The sequence below is a fragment of the Lissotriton vulgaris genome, chromosome 2_1 (genome assembly GCF_964263255.1).
Source record: "Lissotriton vulgaris chromosome 2_1, aLisVul1.2, whole genome shotgun sequence".
NCBI classification, from domain to species: domain Eukaryota; kingdom Metazoa; phylum Chordata; class Amphibia; order Caudata; family Salamandridae; genus Lissotriton; species Lissotriton vulgaris.
This window is the reverse complement of record NC_141687.1, coordinates 1,580,982,798-1,581,002,631: the sequence shown is the minus strand read 5'-3', so window position 1 is coordinate 1,581,002,631 and position 19,834 is coordinate 1,580,982,798. Positions and strand designations below refer to the sequence as shown.

The 19,834-nt window shown below is 49.1% G+C and overlaps 1 protein-coding gene across 1 annotated transcript in view; it reads left to right on the top strand.

Moving 5' to 3' along the window:
• LOC147732932 (von Willebrand factor D and EGF domain-containing protein-like) overlaps positions 1–19,834 on the top strand; it is a 1,979,930-nt gene that overhangs the window by 1,712,549 nt on the left and 247,547 nt on the right. Inside the window, exon 21 of the mRNA XM_086955141.1 lies at positions 4,222–5,058. Within this exon, the coding sequence (XP_086811267.1) occupies positions 4,222–5,058 (837 nt within the window). The remainder of the gene's footprint in view (positions 1–4,221; positions 5,059–19,834) is intronic.

Here is a 19,834-nt window from a genome sequence, read left to right as displayed (position 1 = left end):
CCAACCAGTAGCATTTAATTCACAGGCCCGGGTGCATATAGGTCTACTTTACTAGGGTCTTACAAGTAAATTCAATGTTCCACTTTGGTATAAGCCAAACATAACATGTTTAGGGGAGAGAGCACTGCCCAGCAGTAGTAAAATGCATAGAGTCCTAAGGCCAAGAAAAACAAAATCAGCAAAAATAGGAGGGGTGAAAGCAAAAGATTTGGAGGGAAGACCACCCTATAGATGGCAGGTCTAACAATTTATCTTTGGTAACAGGGCAACTAGGGAAGCATTTTTGTTCCTCTGAGTCTTTCAAACCACTATAATAGTCCTTTGAGTGACACCTGAACACTTCTTTTCAACAACATTCCTGTAATCCTTTTCATCTTTATATTCTCCGGGCATATGTAAAGACATGTATCGGTTGGGTTTATGCATATATAATAGATGAGATTCCGCAATCCCAGTATAAAAACATATGTCTAATTTCTTTTACAATAGGCGGCTTGTGATACACCCAGTCACGCGTTAGAAAAAAATGACGTAGCCGCTCAAATGTGATAACTTAATACAGTTGAAATCTAACATCAAAATCCTGCTGCCAGAAGGAGGGGAAGGCATGTCAGGTCATGGAGCACAATGAAATAGCGGTTTAACAGAAAAAAATAAAAAGTTGTTTTTTTCTTTTTGTATTCTGTTTTTCTACGTTTACATAAACGAGCAGAAAGGATATATTGATGGCAGCATGCTTATTTTTGCACTCCTTATGTAATTAAAGAAAACTTTCTGCATGTTTTTACACATTCCGAGCTACTGCACATTTTTTTAAAACGAACTGATTTATTTTTTGCAACAAATACCTACCAACTTTTTTTATATGTTTATTTTTGCACTAGAGATTCTATTTTTGTTCATAATATTGGCAAACATGCTCTCTCTTTAACGTGAAACAGCTATTCACCAAGGATTTAAGTGGTGTTAGAGAAACGTAATGGTGTGACAGTGTATTAGCAGGACTAAAGTACCTACTGCGGTACACGGTAAGGATTTTGTAAGTAACCTCAAAGTTCCATAACCTTATAAAGGAACTCTGCCTTCTGCCTCGTTCCTCTAGATAATGATGAAAAGCAGTGGTGTCTTGCAATATCTTTATAAAGTACGGCAGGGGCCACTTCATCACAAATATTAGAGAAGCTAAAGAGCCATGTTTAAAACCTTCACAATTCACGGAGGCCTCAATTTCGGTATTACTGAAAGCCAGAAGATCCCAGTGGAATGTGCATCTTGTTAAACAATTTCATTGCTTAAAGTCAGTGCTAAAATTTTCACAGGCACCTTGGCGGCGCGCATCAACCCATACGTGCCGGGCCTTATTGACCTGGACCAGGCCGGTTTCATCCCGACTGGAGAGAGTGGGGACAACACGAAATTCCTCATCCACCTCACGGATCTCATTGCTCACTCCCGACAAGAGGCCCTCTAGCTTTCTGTCGATGCAGAGAAGGCCTTTGATAGGGTCCATTGGCCCTTTTTATTGGAGACGCTTCGCCGATTTGGGTTTGGGGACAGACTTTTTGGGTGGCTCGGTTACATATACACAACGCCAAAAGCATCAGTAAGGGTCACAGGGTTCTCTTCACTGCTCTCTCAAATATTAGGGGGACTCGACAGGGGTGCCTGCTCTCCCCCTTACTCTTTGCCATGTATATGGAGTCGATGGCTCAGAGGATCAGGGACAACCTAAGAATCTCCGGAATTTGCCTTGGGGCAGACACACATACTATCAGCTTATACGCCGACTATGTGATTTTGTCACAGACGAACCAAGCGACTTCCCTCGCGGGTCTAGTCGAGGCGTTTTCTTGCTTCAGCCCTGTTTCAGGGTTCAAGGTGAACCAACATAAGTCCCAAATTCTAAATCTATCCACATCCCCAACCACTGAGGAGGTCTTAGCAAAACATTTTCCATTCTCCTGGGCCAGCCAGAACATACCATACTTAGGAATTCTCCTGGCGCACACCCCTGCCAGAACTCTGTCAGCTAACTATACCCCACTACTAGCCCAGACTAACAAGACACTGGCAACATGGACACGCTCAGGCCTTTTCTGGGCAGGACATATTGCTGCCACGTATACTGTATGTCTTTCAATCTATTCCCTTGACGCCCCCTCCGGCCACTTTGCGGACCCTCCAACGAGCTATAAACTGCTTCATCTGAGGTGGGAAGCAGCCGTGTCTTAGCTTCGCACAAGTCGCAAATAAGAAATCCGACAGGGGGATGGGAGTCCCAGTGTTTCTCAATACTTCCAAGCTTCTCAGCTGCGTTTCATTTTAGAGTTGAACCTCCCTTGGACAGAGAAACATTGGACGTTTATGGATCAAATGATAGCAGGCCGAAATATCTGGTTTGAACTCTGGGTCCCACAGAAGAACAGAGCTTGAGGTCTGTACTCCTCTCCTGTCACAGCGACAACTCTAAAGGTGTGGGATGCCAAAGCGCTCTGACATGGGCTTACCACTTTCCCCTCCCCAATGACCCCTCTGGTTGACAACCCGTATTTCCCACCAAGGTGTGATTCTGAAACCATTCAGTGCTGTCGTGAGATGGGATGTAAGAGGGTAGGCTCCCTTTTTGATCAGAGGGGACTTATTGCTTATGCTCAGCTCCAAGCTGATTATGCCATCCCAGCAGCGGACTGCTACATGTACCAACAAGTGCAACACTGGGTAACATCACCAGCAATGAGACCAGGGGCCTTGCGATGGGTAACACCATTTGAAAATTGGCTTGTCACAAAAGATGACAAGCGCCTAATATCGGAGCTCTACGCATTCCTCTTCCTGGGCACTTCTTCTGCAAAGCCTAAGGGACAGTTAAGGTGGAAAGAGGAACTAGGCAGACAACTCATGAGCAAAGATTGTCAGGACATCTTTTACAGAGTGCACCACGCGGCACACAACATGTCAGGCACGGAGGCAGCATATAAGGTAGCCACATATTGGCATCTAACTCTGGCCCGGCTCAATCACTGGAATAAAGATCGCCCGGCATATTGCTGGCGGGGCTGTGGTCAGACTGGGTCCCTAGTACATCTTCTATGTCATTGCCCCGAACTAGTGTGATATTAGGATCTAATTTTACAAGATAATAATGAGGCTTTCGAAACGGACATCCCACGCTTCCCTGCGTACACGCTGCAATGCCTCCCCTACCATTAGACCTTCCCTTTGCGCTCCCTGAGAGGGAGACAGATAGCCATAGAATTGAACGCCGCACTCCTGGAGTTGTTAGCTCACTGGGGATAGGGAGAAACTCCCAGATAACTCTGCCTGGCTTAGACGATTATGGATGGTGTTGGGCATGGAACGGTTATCGTTGGTGGCTGACAACAAAACTGGCGTTTTTCAGGAAATATGGGCTCCCTTTATGAACATCCTCAGTAAGGAGTTCAGAGAAGTAACCCGCCCTAAGCTTCTGCAGGTTTTACACCTCACTGACATAGACAAGCTGCATATGCCGCGCTGAATAGCAAACAGGGGCTCCTACGTAATCTCCAAGTGGGTAAAAGACGGGGTGCGGTGGAGAGTGGGTGGCTGTGGGAAGGGGGGACTGTTTCTCTTTCGTCTTTTCTTCCTCTTTCCTCTCTTCTCTTGAAGGTAGGCTGCTAGTTCTTATACCTGGGCAAGTGATGAGCTTTGGTAATGCAGGGCTCGAGCTAGCTCGAAAGTTTGAAGATTAACCGCATGCGCGCTAGCGGGTTTTCCCGCTGCGCGCTGAAATTTGAAAATCGCGGCTTTCGTGACAAAGCCAGCTCGTCATGCGCGCAGCGCAGGTAACTCCCATGATGAGCTGGCTTTGTCATCCGCAGCGAAGGGGTTAAAGAGCATATCCCAGATGAGTAGACTAATGTAGCCCTTAGCCCACGCTGCCTCCCTCCGGATTGTTGGCTTATAGCTGTGTTAATTCCATGAGAGTGGTGTCTACACTGTTGGCTACTGACAATATTTGAAATTTGCTCTTCTCTTCTCTTGATACTGTGCCTTGATGCAAACTAATAAAAAGAGTTATTCCATAAAACATTAACAATATAAATTATAAACAGTTATGTATGTATGCGTTAGTTAATTATGTGGATTTTATATAAATATTCTGTACCTAGCATTGTAACATCAATATGTTTCTTGCACAATTTTTTTTATATATACACTCTTAAATGTTTATATTCATAGCTCTCTCATCGAATTATCATGAAGATGGAGTGCACGCAGCCGAGCTTAAGAAAGAAGGGTCGCTTTCAAGAGAGGAAAGTGCTTCCAATCACTCCACAAGTCGCCCAGACACTCGTGCTCTTCCTTCCACTACAGTGAAAGCAGATAATAAACCTGACGCACTGATGGGATCATATGATGCTTCCAGACACACACCAAACTTATTTCCACGTGGGGAAGACAACAGTGACCACACAATGCCATCCTCATATCAAGCTCCATTGTTGCAAGCAAAGGGCAGGCCGAATCAACAACTATGGGAGCCAGGTGCACCAAATAACAAAAGTTTATTTAGGCCAGCATCGGGGCTGCTTTTCATAAATTCGACTGTATTGAACGCAAAACGAAATCTTGTCCCCTCATTTCGGAGGAGACCAAACTATGTGACCATTGATGATCATGCATGGAAGCGAGTCGGCAGAATACCACTGTATAGACCAAAACCAGCCGTTCTTGTGAGAACTGGCTATCCATATGCATCTGCTATTTCGTCACACGAAACCTCACCACGTTCAGTATCTGCACGATCTGACGCAGTTTCCGTAAATACTAAAATAACGAGCAGAGCCTCCACCCAACATGAGATCCAAGAATTGGATGGGAAGATGACGAACACTTCTTTAAAAGATCGCACATCCTTGTCCGAAACCGGATTCCACCCAGGGCCCAGAACTGCAGAAAATGAATGTGCGGGTATGATATGCTTTCCAGGTGTTTCATGTGAACTAACACAAGATGGCGGATTGGGATGTGGAAAATGTCCGTTTGGATATTTCGGCGATGGAATTACTTGCGAAGGTAAATATATGAAGGGGGTAAATCTATGAAACATATATATATAAATAATATATACGAAAGTAAAAATGCATGGAAAAAAATATAGGTAAATATATTGGACAAGTGATAACCATAATGCACGTTTGTTAATTTTGTTTTATTTATGGATCATTGGTGATGTACTATATTGTACACCTTGTATCTATGTCTCTTTCTAACCCTCAATTGGCTTGATGTTTTTTATTCAGTAGGTCACATTGTACAATATTCTGCTGACACCTTTAATTCCCAGAAAATGATAGATCTTGTTTGTCCAAGCCGCAATCAATAGGAACAGTCTGTTTGCACACAGTTTATATTCAGTGATAGTTCCAGACTTTGCAGTCTGTTGACCTTCTGTTAGTCTGTAAGACTTCTTCAAATTCCTCTGTATCACGAGGTGCAATGTCTTGACCTTGCATGCAAAGGTGGGTGTTTTGTATCTCGATATTTACGGAAAGTCAAGTGTATCAATCTCGTTTTTAAAATTTGAAAAACCCTTCATAGGATACAGCTTTGTAAACGCACTGTAAGAAGCACTACAATGTTGTACTTTTTTATCGATCTCTTCTTGCAATGCATTTTTACATGAGAGTTGTTTGTTTAGAGAAAGAAGCGTAAATAAATGGACATTCGATCGAATAGAACGGCACGTTCTCCCCAAAAAATACTACATTTAAATATATAACACAGTGCAATGATATAAGGTGGCATTGCTTCTCACCGTGTGTACAATAACCACGGACACACCAGAGCATTGTACTAGTATTTAGTCTTCAGCTCCTTTTGTTAATATTGAACTATGCATAGCAACTCCAAGTTTACAAAAAGAAGCTGATGAACCGTGCACTCATATCGAGGTGTGGATATGACGCTGCGTGGGGTGCACTTGAAAAAATTCAATTGAAGGTGCTGGTAGCTTTCATTTAATTTCAGTAAAACGTCTAAACTATTCATTTTTTTCAAAAAGCACATCGAGGCGTCTGCCAGGACTCTTTCAATGTATTTGTTATCACAGTTAGTTTCGCTGCAACCTAGTGTTTATGGAACTCCGCGCTCATTCTGTTGTGGGTGGGTGAATGTACATGTAAGGGACCGCACATGGACACGGAAACTGCTGATGTGAAGGGTAACTCCTCTAAATGTTAAGAAAATAAGAGCAGGATTCGTTTAGATCAGCCTTGAACAGCTGGAAAAATGCTTTAACGAATAACCTGCCCACTCTGCCCCACTGCCGCAGTGATCCCTACGTACCTTTTTCTTGTCTCCCCCTCCCGCCAAAAATGCCACTACACCTTTTTCTCTGTGGTGGTCATTTATTGGCCGCAGTTTATTAGGGTTACAAGGAAAGACAGGTATAACTTGCATAAGGTATCACTTGCATTTGCATGTTATGTCATTATACATTCCTTGCCATTGTCTCTTGCCCCTTCTGGGGCGGTTTTCTGTTGGTTGGATTTCTTTGCGCTTCATCTGCGCGGGAAGGGGATATCCATTGTCCCAGAGTTAGGCTGCCTCGCTACCTTTCCGACCTGTTGTGCCCTGCCATCCGGCGGGGGCTGGGCTGCGAGCGCCGTCTCTGCATATTCCCCCTTCCCTTCGTCGCCATGTCGCCCAGCCGTGAGGCATCCCAGAGCCCCTGTCCTTAGGCCATCTCACCCAGCCGTGCGGCATCAGAAGGTGAGTGGACCTATTCTGGTGCACCGCCCTCCGGTGTGCCTCCGTACCAACCGTTCTCAGCGTAGCCCTTCGCCACGCCCTTTCCCTATCACAGCCCTGCGACAATGCTGCGCCTGACCCAAGACCTCCTCGCCTTCAGGAAGAAGCTCAAGACCTGGCTGTTCGAGCAGTAGCAGCACCCCCCCCCTAGCGCCTTGAGACCCTCCGGGTAAGTAGAGCGCTCTATAAATGTCTATGATTGATTGATTGATTGCTGTTCCTAAGGTGTGGGTGGGTGGGTCAAGATTAATTCGCCGTGCTGCTCCCCTGCTCCTGGACATAGGAGTATCCCTGGGGGAGCAGCGCTTATATGCCCCCCAAGGCCTGGTTTGGCCACGAGCACCCCCCTCATTGGGGGTTTCAAACAACGCCTGCCCCCCCCCCATTGGCCGCGGTGCGGCCGGAAACCCGGTGAGGGGGGGAGGTGGGGCGGGCTGGGCACCAAATGGGCGGCTCCTTCGCGTCTCTGGGGAGACCCCGTATTCCCGCCCTCTTCTCCCCGATTGCAGCTTCCGGCCCCCATTTTGTCCGCTTCGGTGGGGGCTCGCTGCCGGTTATGGCACCGGCTCCTGAGCCCCTACGGGGCCCGCCCCTGCAAAAAACATCCAATTTTATAGGTGGGCGGATGGTCCACCGGCCCTCTAGTTCAGTCCAGGCTATGGCCACCAGTGCCCTGCTGATGGATCTCTACCCAGACATGGAAGTACCTGCCTGACAGGTGGAGAGCCACTGATAAAAATGATCGTTTGCTGAGAGGTATTTTGTTCTGGAAGAACTCCCAAATTGGGTGTTCGTTTTGGGAGCATGAATTGCCAGTGGCTCAAGTTCACAGAGGGTCTTATTTATGAGAGGCTTGTGCCGCAGGAACGTCACTTTCTTTTATGCTCTGGCAGCGCAAGCCTCTCTATTATATCTATGAGGCGACCCAAAGCCACTGACGTAAAGCCACTCTGTGTGGCTTTGGATGGCCTCATAGTTATAGAATAAGGTAAAGTAGCGAAGAATGCTGCCTTGCCTTACTCTGCGTCAAGGAGGTGTTCCATGGACGTAGCAGAGGGGTTTCCCACGCAACGCCCATGGATTTTGACTCTGCTTCAGATTGACTTAATCACAAAAACCTGAACCAGTGCCAAAACCTTACGCCTCCCCAGAACAGTCGTAATGAGGAGAAATAGTTTTTTTTTCTTGTGTTTTCCCTCTTTCCATATGTGCTGCTTTCTGCAGCACACATAGCACACATTGAAATAGGAAAATACCTGTTGGGATTGTTTTTGTACAGGAAGGTGCCCCTTCCTGCACAAAAATAAGCCTTCCTGCAACAGAGACACCCTTGCACCGGAGTGCAATGGTTCCTACATTGGCGCCAGGAAAACATTGTGTACCAGTGCAGGGGGACAGGACAGAAATATACTGTGTTTTATAAACACAATGCATTCCTGCCTTTTCACACTGGTGTAGGGCAGTGCATCAAGAAGACTTACAGTGCTACCCTCTGCCAATTCCTCATAAATGAGGCCCAGTGTGTTTTAATCCTCGGTGTGGAAGTCATTGAGTGAGTTCTCCAAAAAGGAACCATCATCTCTTGTATGGTGCAAAGGGTACGAAAAATATGTTTGGACTGCTGTGGCTCACCTTAAAGATGGTAGGGAAACTGCTGCTATCACTAAGCAGTCTCATGGTAAATAGACTACAGTGTCAAGGATTTCCACAAGCATAGTTGACTGACACTTCACCTGCAGAAATCTAGCAAACTGAAGGTTTGTTGGAACAATGCATCAACCATTCAATCATAGTTGCATAATTGTACAAAATATAAAATATAATACATATATTAACATATTAAAATAAAAAATAGTAAAAATATTAGTACCCAAAGATTAAAAAAATAGGAATAAGAATAACTTCAACTCTTAAATAAATGTTTAATAATAAATTAAACAAATGTTAAACATATAAAACAAATAAAAAAAAATGATAATCACACATAATTACATAGGAAAAATATGGTTATTATCCTATAACTTTAATTAAAAAAATCAATTGTAACTCCAAAGTATTAAAATATTACAAAATACATTTGAAAAAAAACTATTATAACTCCAATTCAATTCAATTCATGAAGCTCTATTCGGTACAAAAGAAATTACCATAAAAGCACATGTAAAAAGTACATAATACATAAATCATTAAATTTAAAAATAGGTTTCAATACATTACAGACCAATACTCTAAAATATCATACTTTTACGTACACTGATGGATTTGATTAAAAATGTGGCAGTATAAAAACAAATATCAGCAGATTTCATGTTAAAAATAAGACTCATTGCCTCGTCCACTGTACGTACCCCATATTTAACAAATAAAGGCTTAAGGTACAAAATTCGATAGTTCAGGTACAGTTTACATATAAGTAAAAAGTGCAGGGTGCTCTGTTTTGATATACCATCACACTGGCACTGTCCTTTAGGATGTTGCTTTATGTTAGGCAAAGACACCAACTCATGTACAATTCCGAACCTGAGTCTAGTTAGGACAAACTTATGTGATTGCCTCATTACCAGTGCAAGGTACGGTGGAAAGCCTTCAGTGAGGGAGTATCTACTGAAAAATGAAACAGTCGGCATGGACAGACATGCAAGAGCCCTCTTCTTTGCCATATTATCCAAAAAGATTACTTTCAGTTCTGCTTTAGATATAGTCAGCGCAGCCTTAGGGTCGGCCAGAACATCAAGATTAAAAATTTGTGAATAACAATCAGAGACATATTTTATCCATGGAATTTTTCTGTACATGTCCAGTGAGAGACAATCTTCAATTATAGATCTGTTTAAAGTCTTTTTGTCCTGGAGCCATATAGAATGCCATAGCATTAATGGTCTTAAGGCTAAAAGATCATTCAAGTAGTTAATATCTAATTCCTGATGGGTCAATACAGTGGCGGCAGATGAGGGCAAACATAAAAGTTTTAAAAAAAAGAATTTTCCTCAAGCTGCAATTTATGGTCACTGCTATGAACCCAAATAGCCGCCCCATATAATGCAATAGTGGCGCATCTAGCTTGATAAATTTGCAACATGTCTCTTGTTCGTCTATCCCCAATTTTTGCCGCAAATTTAAAGATACATGGGCAATTTTCGACATTTTATTACTGTTGGACCCGGGCCTTTATGGCTGGTTCACCCCTGAACTTTTTGCTTTTGATGGCGACCTGGTGTTCATGATTTCTGGCTTGGCGCACTTTTTCCCTGGGTCCCAGAGTGAAAGTGCGTGCGTGTAGTATGGCTGGCCTGCCCTCCCATAGGAATGCATGGGGAATGTGTGTGTCCCTGATAGTTCCTGATGCGTGGGGAGTGCAGGCTCGAGTTTGGTATGCTTAAACTCGTGAGAGTGAATGCTGCAAGATGGTGTCTGCGGCATGCGTGTGTCTAGTTGGGAAGTGCTACTTCTGGACATTGAGAGATGTGTGCAGTGAGGGTACTGGAGCGTGATTGGCTGGAGCTGGCTGGCATGCCAGGCTCCAGGAAGTCTGGATGGGTCTGCCCGGTGGTGAGTGGGAGATTAGCATGAGTGATGTGTGGGAGGAGTGTACCTGTGTCCTGGATGGGCTGGGTTTTCCCCACACAATGCTGGCTCCGCCCCCCTGTGGTGTGTCTAACGACCCTAGCCTCCCCAGTGAATGAAATGGGTGGTTGGGCCATCAAGAGTGCTCCAGAACCAGTTGCGACTGGTTTCTCCCCCACCCTGCACATTGTGACAAAGGATTTCAGTGTATAAAAATGGGGCTGTGTCCCCACTGAAATTGTTCTCTTCTAGGATCTTGAGGGGGCTGCTGCTGCTGCTGCAGCTGGGGCCAGGAGGAACCGCCACTTGGACTGCCTCCCTGCCTGGAGGGCCAGTGAGCTGGCCCCTGGCCCAGCCTTGCCCCCCTGCCTACCTAAGGACTTTCCTGGACTTTGCCAAGCACCTGAAAGTGCTTACTTTCTCCCCTAGCGCCTGGAAGCGCTTTGCTTGGCCTCTAGCGCTTAGGAGCGCTTTATTCTGTCCGCCCGCGCTTAGGAGCGCTCTGGGTACTTTGGCCGGTGCCCACCCGGATTCGGCTGGCCTTGCTGTGCTCGCGATTTATTTCCGAGTGCCCACCTCGATTCCTTGGGTAATTAAACTCGCCGGTGTCCACCCGGCATTGCCCCCGAAGGATTGCCACTAGAGACTTCACCGCCGCAGCCCAGGAGTGTGTGAAGCCCCCGCCGGGCCGCCGCGCTGCCAGCGACGACCCGGAAGCAGCTTGCGGGCTGGCCAACCCCAGCGCGAGGGACCGGAAGTCCCGCCCTCGGCGCCGCCGCGAGACGCGAGGGAGAGCCCCGGTCGGCCAGAGAAGCCCCGTGTGGCCGCTGGTGAACAGGAGACGACCGGCAGCCTCGCAGAGCGGGTGAGTGAAGCAGTGTTGGCAGAGAAGGGGGAGGCATCGGGGCGCATTGCCGGTGCCGGCCCCCCCCTGTGCTCTCTCCCCGAGTGCGGGAGAGTTACCACTTGCGCGCAGAGCGGCCCGGGTTGCCAGGGGGCCGCTCCAACCAGTGGGGCATTTCGTTGATGAGAGCCAGAGGGGCTCGGGCCCCTTTGCTTTTATTTTGAGTCCCCCCGGAGGGACTCCCCCGATAGTGACGGGCCCAGAGGGGCTCGTGGCGGCCATTATTGCTTGAGAGCCCCAGAAAGGCTCAGGGGCACTTCTTCAGTGTGAGAGCCGCGAAGGCTCCCAGAGGGGACAACCAGCTGTCCAGAGCCTGCGAGGCTCCCCCATTCCCTTCGGCCCCATTGTTGTTCCTGAGCCCACGAGGCTCCAACGTTGGCATCCGTGTTACTAACAACTGTCCAGCACTTAGTGGACAGTTGCTACGTTTAGGCTGGGTGTACTTTTGGCTTATTACAGCCTACCCTGACTTTGGGACACAGGGACTGCCACAGGTTGCTTGCACTTGCTTCATGTCACGACCCTTCTCCCTCTGCTCCACAGATCTTTACTTCGCTGTCAATCATTTATCTTAACACCCGTTCCCTCATCCGCCATCAACTTGAGATTTTCCAACTTCTGCATCAGAGCTCCATCGACATCCTTCTCCTAGCGGAAACCTGGATCACTGAAGATTCAGCCCCCGATATTCTCGCTGCACTCCCTATGGGATATTACATCCTGCATGCTAATCGGCCCGCTGGAAAGAATGGTGGTGGAGTGGCGGCTATCATCCGCTCTGAACATATCTTCTATGATATCACGCTGACCCCTATCCCTAAAACTGAACACCTGGCACTAAAATTTTCCTCCCCTAAATCGTCTTTTGTTTGTGTCCTTGTATACAGACCCCCCGACTCTATGCCCACCTTTCCCCAATTATTCAGCGACGTTATCGCTCAATTAGCAATTAACCACGCTAACATCATGGTGATTGGAGACTTTAATTATTGGCCAGCCGATGTCCATGAAAGTCAATCGTCGGTGGACTTCACAGACTTCTTAAAAGGTATGAATCTTTCCCAACACATCCACACCCCCACCCATCTGAAAGGTCATATTCTCGACCAACTCTGGACATCTAACCTAGATATTTCACCTGTTTCAGTTTTTCCTTGCTCCTGGTCTGACCATTATTTCATCTCCTTTCACCTACATTTGCACACTCTGTGCCCGCCCCCCTGTATTAAAAATATTATGGCTCGTAATTGGAATAGGGCCAACCTGCCTGAGTTTCATGCCTCCCTAGCCTCCACTGCTCCCACGTCGTTGACATCACTAGAGAGTCAGGCTGTCATACTTGATGATTGGCTGCGTCAGGCTAGTGATAAAGTTGCCCCTCTTAAAAGAATCAAAGCAAAACGCCCCCACGACGCACAACGCTGGTTCACGGACCAACTCAAAGCGGAAAAACTAACCCTCCGGCAAACTGAACGCCGCTGGCGTCGTCATTATGACCCACAGCTCAAACTCACATATAACGAAACCCTTAAATCTTATAAACTATCAATCCTGGCTGCCAAGACGGCATATTTCTCCCAAAAAATCTTGGACTCTAATAATAAAACGAAAGACATTTTTTCCATCGTCAATGAGCTTTCCTTGCCAGATAGAGTCACTCCCCAACCCCAGCCGACCCAAACCCTCTGTGATTCTCTTAACTCTTATTTCATAGAGAAAATCACGACAATAAAAAATAATATTCCGACTCCGGCATCTCCTACTCCTCTCCCGCTTCCTCCCACTAATACCAGTACCTTGACAGAGTTCCCACCCATATCCCAACAAGAGTTTGTCTCTCTCCTTCATAAAATCAGATCAGGATCCCCTAAAGACTGCTGTCCCCCGCAGATCTTGAAGGAAGCTTTTCTTGAATGTCCAGGCCCTCCTCTAGCTCTACTCAACAACTCCCTCGCTACCGGGAAGTTCCCATCCTCTTTCAAGCAAGCTGCAGTCCTACCCATACTCAAGAAACCCAATGCAGACCCATCTATTCTCAGCAATTACAGACCCATCTCCCTCCTCCCCTACCTTGGAAAGATCTTGGAGACTCACGTCACCCGCTGCCTGAGCTCTTTTATAGAGAAATCGTCCTTCTTAGACCCTCAACAAGCGGGATTCAGACCCCTCCACTCCACCGAGGCGGTCATTGTAGCAGTCATGGACACCCTCAGGAAGGGCGCTGACAAAAACATCCCTCAAGCCCTTGTCCTACTGGATCTCTCGGCGGCGTTCGACACGGTCGATCATACCATCTTGATCGACCGTGTCCATAACGCCGGCATTCAGGGATTAGGCCTTGACTGGCTCAGATCTTTCCTTCACCAGCGCTCGCAGTCCGTTCACCTTTCCACCTTCTCCGCACCCTTCACCTCCCTCCCCTGTGGTGTACCTCAGGGCTCTGCACTCTCCCCTCTTCTTTTTAATTTGTACCTTCAACCCTTGTTAGCCTCCCTTCACAATTCCCCAGTCAAGATTTTCAACTATGCGGATGATCTCCAGTTAATCTTTCCTATAGACTCCCTCCCTTCCTCCCGTCTGAATTTCCAGTCCACCATGCTGACCATCGCGGAGTGGATGTACCACAGCCACTTAAAGCTGAACCCTACCAAAACTGAGCTCGTCTTGGTAGGAGGCCCCAATCATCCTTGGAACTCCACCTTCTGGCCAACATCCCTGGGGACAGCACCCACTCCCGCGAGCTCAGTCAAAAGCCTGGGGGTGATCATTTCAGAAGATCTATCCATGAGACCGCAAATCAACGCGGTCACCTCGGCCTGTTTTTTCCATCTCAGGCGGATCCGCAAGATCAGCAGGTTTCTCACCAAAGAAGCCCTGATCCAAGTTGTTATTGCGCTGATCACCTCTAGGCTCGACTATGCCAACACTCTGTATGCAGGAATCCCTGCATGTCACCTCCACCGACTACAGCTGGTGCAAAATCAGGCCGCCCGCCTGATCTTCCGCCAGCCTAAACACCAGCACGTCACTCCTCTCCTCCGTAGTCTACATTGGCTCCCTGTCTCTAAACGCTGCACCTTCAAATTGGCATGCACTACCTATAAGGCCCTCTCGGATGCAGCCCCTGCGTTCATCTCTTCGGTCCTATCCCGTCACCTCCCTTCTAGAGCCCTTCGCTCAGCTTCCCAAAATCTCCTCGTCGTTCCTAAATTTAAAAGGAAAAAGCATGGTGGCCTGAGTTTTTCTGTTCTGGCTCCTACCACCTGGAACTCAATACCACTCTCCCTCCGTCTCTGCCAAAATTATGACTGTTTCCGCAGATTGTTGAAAACTCTGCTCTTTCAATCCGCATATGAATAAACCCTCTCACTCTGGATCACGCTATTTGTCATTGAGCGCCAAGAAACCTACGGTGATAGTGCGCGTTACAAATATTTTTAACGTAACGTAACGTTAACGGTTGTGGCTCATGTGAAGTTTTGCGCAATTGCTTGTGCTCGCACCGCTGAATGTGTTCTGAAGCATCATGTGTCTTTCCTTGCATACACCGCTGAATGTAGGTACTGCATCATGTGTTGTCTTGTGCTCGCACCTCTGAATGTGTTTGGATCCATCATGTGTCTTCTTTCCCTACACCGCTGAATGTTAATGCATCATGTGTAATGTTCCTATGCTCTACCCCTAGATGTTGGTGATTCCTAGGTGGTTGCTTTTCTCCTAGTACAGGTGTTGCTAGTTGAGGTCTTTTGTTCCCTGCGCAATAGTTGCCTAAGGTGGTTAGGGTTGCGTAGGAGGTTCTTATGCTTTACCAGTAATTACTGGTTGTGTGCTAATTTGTGCTACACGTTCAATTTGATTCTAAAAGTATTCTATGTGCTAATTACTATTCCTAAAAAGTGATGATTCCTGACAGTGGTCCAGGTGGCCCTGTCTTGTAAATATCCCCCTTGTAAATTCTGCCCGTGCCTGTTGGCACAGTGTAACAATATGTATGTTTTATCTAATGTGTTTTTGATATAATACAAAGGCTATTTTTATATAACCTTGTGTGGAGTTTCCTTTGTGGTGGGCCTTGGGTGTTGTTGCTGGGTGCGCGCGCAAACACTTAACCTACATAGCCTCCAAATTTAGCCTTGACTGCTCGCGCCACGTTACCTAGAGGGCGAGAGAGGGGTTATCTTGGTGTGTGACTCCCTTGCCCTGACACTTAGAAATGGCGATCCCTGACTGACCTCGACGCGAATCTTGGCCGGCCAGGGTCCCGTTTCTAACATTGGTGGCAGCGGTGGGATCCGGATTTGTGTTTGCGTTGTACTGCAGTGGCAACAGGCCACACTACAAAGCTCTGCATTTTAGATAATTACATGTTGGGGATTATTGTCCTTTGAAGTTCTAGTATTTTCTTTTTCCAAAGAGTGTCCAGTACATTTGTCCCCTGCCCTGCTCCCAGAGTTTGGTACCTGTGTCACGTGTGGTCAGGTTGAGAAATCAGGGGTGGTAAAAACTGCCTTACCGGTCCGAGGGGGGGGTGTGCGTGGATGAATGGTGTGTTGCCTGGACAGATTAGTGTGAGTTCTCTTTAGTAGGGAGCTTGCTGAAATACTTTGAACCGTGTGCTCTTGCTTCAGCTCTGACAGTTAAGTTCCCTGTGTTGCACGTGTCTGTGAGCATCCTGTCAAGATGGAATCTCCTTTTAACCTCTGTGGTCTGTTTAAGTACAGTATGCATGAGTTGGTACGGTTATGTAAGGAGAGAGACATCCCAGTGAGTGAGTCAGACACCCAGTCCAAGCTTAGGGATAACATGATCCTGTGGCAGAAGAGTGACTGGGAGCGTGAGCACAGTGAGAGGGAGAGGGCCCGGACCGCACACCATGAGGGTGGTGGGTCTGAGGAGAGCCCGGAAGAGTCTGATGTGGAGAGTGAGTTTGACAGTGAATGGGCGCCAGCAGAGAGCGAGTACCCCCTAGATAGGGAGTCCCTTGCTGGGTCCAGTGTCAGATGTAGCACCCCATCCCTTTCCCTGTCCCCAGAGGAGTGGGTGGATAGGAGAGAAGAGAGGGAGCACCAGTTGGCCATGGAGAAACTCAGGTTAGAGCATGCCAGAGAGATGGCGCAGCTGGGTGTGAATGAGCGGACTGCAGAGGCTGAGAGGGCCTTGGCCAGGGAGAAGATAGCCCTAGAGGGTAGGTTATCCCCTGACCGCAGTCATAGTTTTCTGGATTCCCCAGGGAGGGTTGGATCCAGTGGTGGCAGCAAGAGAGAGTTTGGTGCGGGAAGTGCCATGCCCCGTTTCCAAAGAGTGGTACCTTGTTCCCGAGAGGACACATACAGGTTAAAGTTCAGGAGCAGTAGGAGACTGCCTCACCAGGATTGGGTGGATTATGTGGATGATTGTCATGATGCCCTGCTTGATTGGTTAGAGGTTCATGGGGAACCTGATTTCGATGGACTACTCAACCTTGTTATCAGAGAGCAGTTGCTCAATTGTTTTGTGCCAGAGTTGCGCAAACACCTGTCAAGAGGTGACCACGTGTGTCCTTGGGACATTGCAAAGGAAGCAGATCGCTGGGAAGGTGCCAGTGGTTCTGACACGTCATGGGTGAGTGAACCCGAGAGTAGTGGGTTAGGTATCTTCCAGACCAGTGTGGTGGAAGAGGCTCAGAGTAGCCCAGCTAGGTCCCAGTGTAGCGAGAGGGGTGAAGGGGCTCACGTCTTGTCTCCGTGGAGTAAGAGTGAGTGGGGGACTGAGTGTTCCCAGGTGCCCGAAACCCAGTCTCAGAACCTGGATGGTTTCTTGAGGGAACACCAGGTTAGGGATCTAGGCTGTCCTGTTAGACCCCTTGAGGGGGATCCCCTAGTGTCTAGAGAACCTGGAGTATCTTTAAATAGTGTTCCAGTGGTTCTAGTGTCCGGCAGTGCCACTCCAGTTGGGGGGGCACGGAAGTCCGAAGTGAGGAGTGATTGGGGGAGTTCCCCAGTGGGAGAACCAGTGGGTCAGGGACTACCCAGTTGGGCGAAGTTCCCGTTTAGTGACCATGGTGACACCACTTCTGTTCTGGGGGATCAGCCCGCACTGTCAGGTGGACAGGGGTCGGGAGATCTGCGCCAGACAGACAGTCACACAGCACATGAGTCATGTGTTAGCCTCAGGGGGATGGCGAGTGAGTCCCCAGAAGTCCTGGAGTGCCAGGCAATTATCCCGCCTAGAGGTTTAGACCGAAGGTTGGGAGGCCAGGTTCAGGATCGGCCTGACCTGAAGGGTGGGACTTCTGTAACCAGAGTCCTAGCCAGTGCTTCTTCCAGGGGTACCTCTCCAGTTGGGAGGGTGCAGAACTCTGGAAGGAGGTGCAGAGGGCGGGAGAGCCCGCCTCTGACCCCGGTGCAACCCGAGGGGTTAAACCCTGGGTTGGAATGGCGTTCTAGGTGTACACCTCGCAGGAGGTGGAGGAACCCTAGAAGAAGAGGTAAGGGGAGGAGAGCCTTCCCTGAGACTCCTGGTCCACCTAAGGTTGTAGACCCTAGGCTGGAGAACCAGTGGCAGTCTGACCCTGTCTTGCAGACAGGAAGAGTGGAGAGTGGCTACTATGTGCCAGGGGTTACTACCCCCCACTCGGTGAGTAGGCAGGAACCAGTGGTACCTGGGTGGCCTAGGGCCTGGTCCTGGCCGCGGACAGCTGAGGAGTACCAGTGGGGTAGCCCAGTTGTTCCAGATGGTGGTTTTAGAAGGAATCCCAGGGGTTCACAGTGGCGTGGAACAGGACGGTGTCCCGGCAGTGGCGGGCCCGTGTCCTTGTTCTTTCGCCCAAAGCAGGGAAGCCCATCACGGTGGTGATCGGTCTACCCTGCATTTTGGCTGGAAGGGGTTTGTGTTGGACCCGGGCCTTTATGGCTGGTTCACCCCTGAACTTTTTGCTTTTGATGGCGACCTGGTGTTCATGATTTCTGGCTTGGCGCACTTTTTCCCTGGGTCCCAGAGTGAAAGTGCGTGCGTGTAGTATGGCTGGCCTGCCCTCCCATAGGAATGCATGGGGAATGTGTGTGTCCCTGGTAGTTCCTGATGCGTGGGGAGTGCAGGCTCGAGTTTGGTATGCTTAAACTCGTGAGAGTGAATGCTGCAAGATGGTGTCTGCGGCATGCGTGTGTCTAGTTGGGAAGTGCTACTTCTGGACATTGAGAGATGTGTGCAGTGAGGGTACTGGAGCGTGATTGGCTGGAGCTGGCTGGCATGCCAGGCTCCAGGAAGTCTGGATGGGTCTGCCCGGTGGTGAGTGGGAGATTAGCATGAGTGATGTGTGGGAGGAGTGTACCTGTGTCCTGGATGGGCTGGGTTTTCCCCACACAATGCTGGCTCCGCCCCCCTGTGGTGTGTCTAACGACCCTAGCCTCCCCAGTGAATGAAATGGGTGGTTGGGCCATCAAGAGTGCTCCAGAACCAGTTGCGACTGGTTTCTCCCCCACCCTGCACATTGTGACAAAGGATTTCAGTGTATAAAAATGGGGCTGTGTCCCCACTGAAATTGTTCTCTTCTAGGATCTTGAGGGGGCTGCTGCTGCTGCTGCAGCTGGGGCCAGGAGGAACCGCCACTTGGACTGCCTCCCTGCCTGGAGGGCCAGTGAGCTGGCCCCTGGCCCAGCCTTGCCCCCCTGCCTACCTAAGGACTTTCCTGGACTTTGCCAAGCACCTGAAAGTGCTTACTTTCTCCCCTAGCGCCTGGAAGCGCTTTGCTTGGCCTCTAGCGCTTAGGAGCGCCTTATTCTGTCCGCCCGCGCTTAGGAGCGCTCTGGGTACTTTGGCCGGTGCCCACCCGGATTTGGCTGGCCTTGCTGTGCTCGCGATTTATTTCCGAGTGCCCACCTCGATTCCTTGGGTAATTTAAACTCGCCGGTGTCCACCCGGCATTGCCCCCGAAGGATTGCCACTAGAGACTTCACCGCCGCAGCCCAGGAGTGTGTGAAGCCCCCGCCGGGCCGCCGCGCTGCCTGCGACGACCCGGAAGCAGCTTGCGGGCTGGCCAACCCCAGCGCGAGGGACCGGAAGTCCCGCCCTCGGCACCGCCGCGAGACGCGAGGGAGAGCCCCGGTCGGCCAGAGAAGCCCTGTGTGGCCGCTGGTGAACAGGAGACGACCGGCAGCCTCGCAGAGCGGGTGAGTGAAGCAGTGTTGGCAGAGAAGGGGGAGGCATCGGGGCGCATTGCCGGTGCCCGCCCCCCCCTGTGCTCTCTCCCCGAGTGCGGGAGAGTTACCACTTGCGCGCAGAGCGGCCCGGGTTGCCAGGGGGCCGCTCCAACCAGTGGGGCATTTCGTTGATGAGAGCCAGAGAGGCTCGGGCCCCTTTGCTTTTATTTTGAGTCCCCCGGGAGGGACTCCCCCGATAGTGACGGGCCCAGAGGGGCTTGTGGCGGCCATTATTGCTTGAGAGCCCCAGAAAGGCTCAGGGGGCACTTCTTCAGTGTGAGAGCCGCGAAGGCTCCCAGAGGGGACAACCAGCTGTCCAGAGCCTGCGAGGCTCCCCCATTCCCTTCGGCCCCATTGTTGTTCCTGAGCCCACAAGGCTCCAACGTTGGCATCC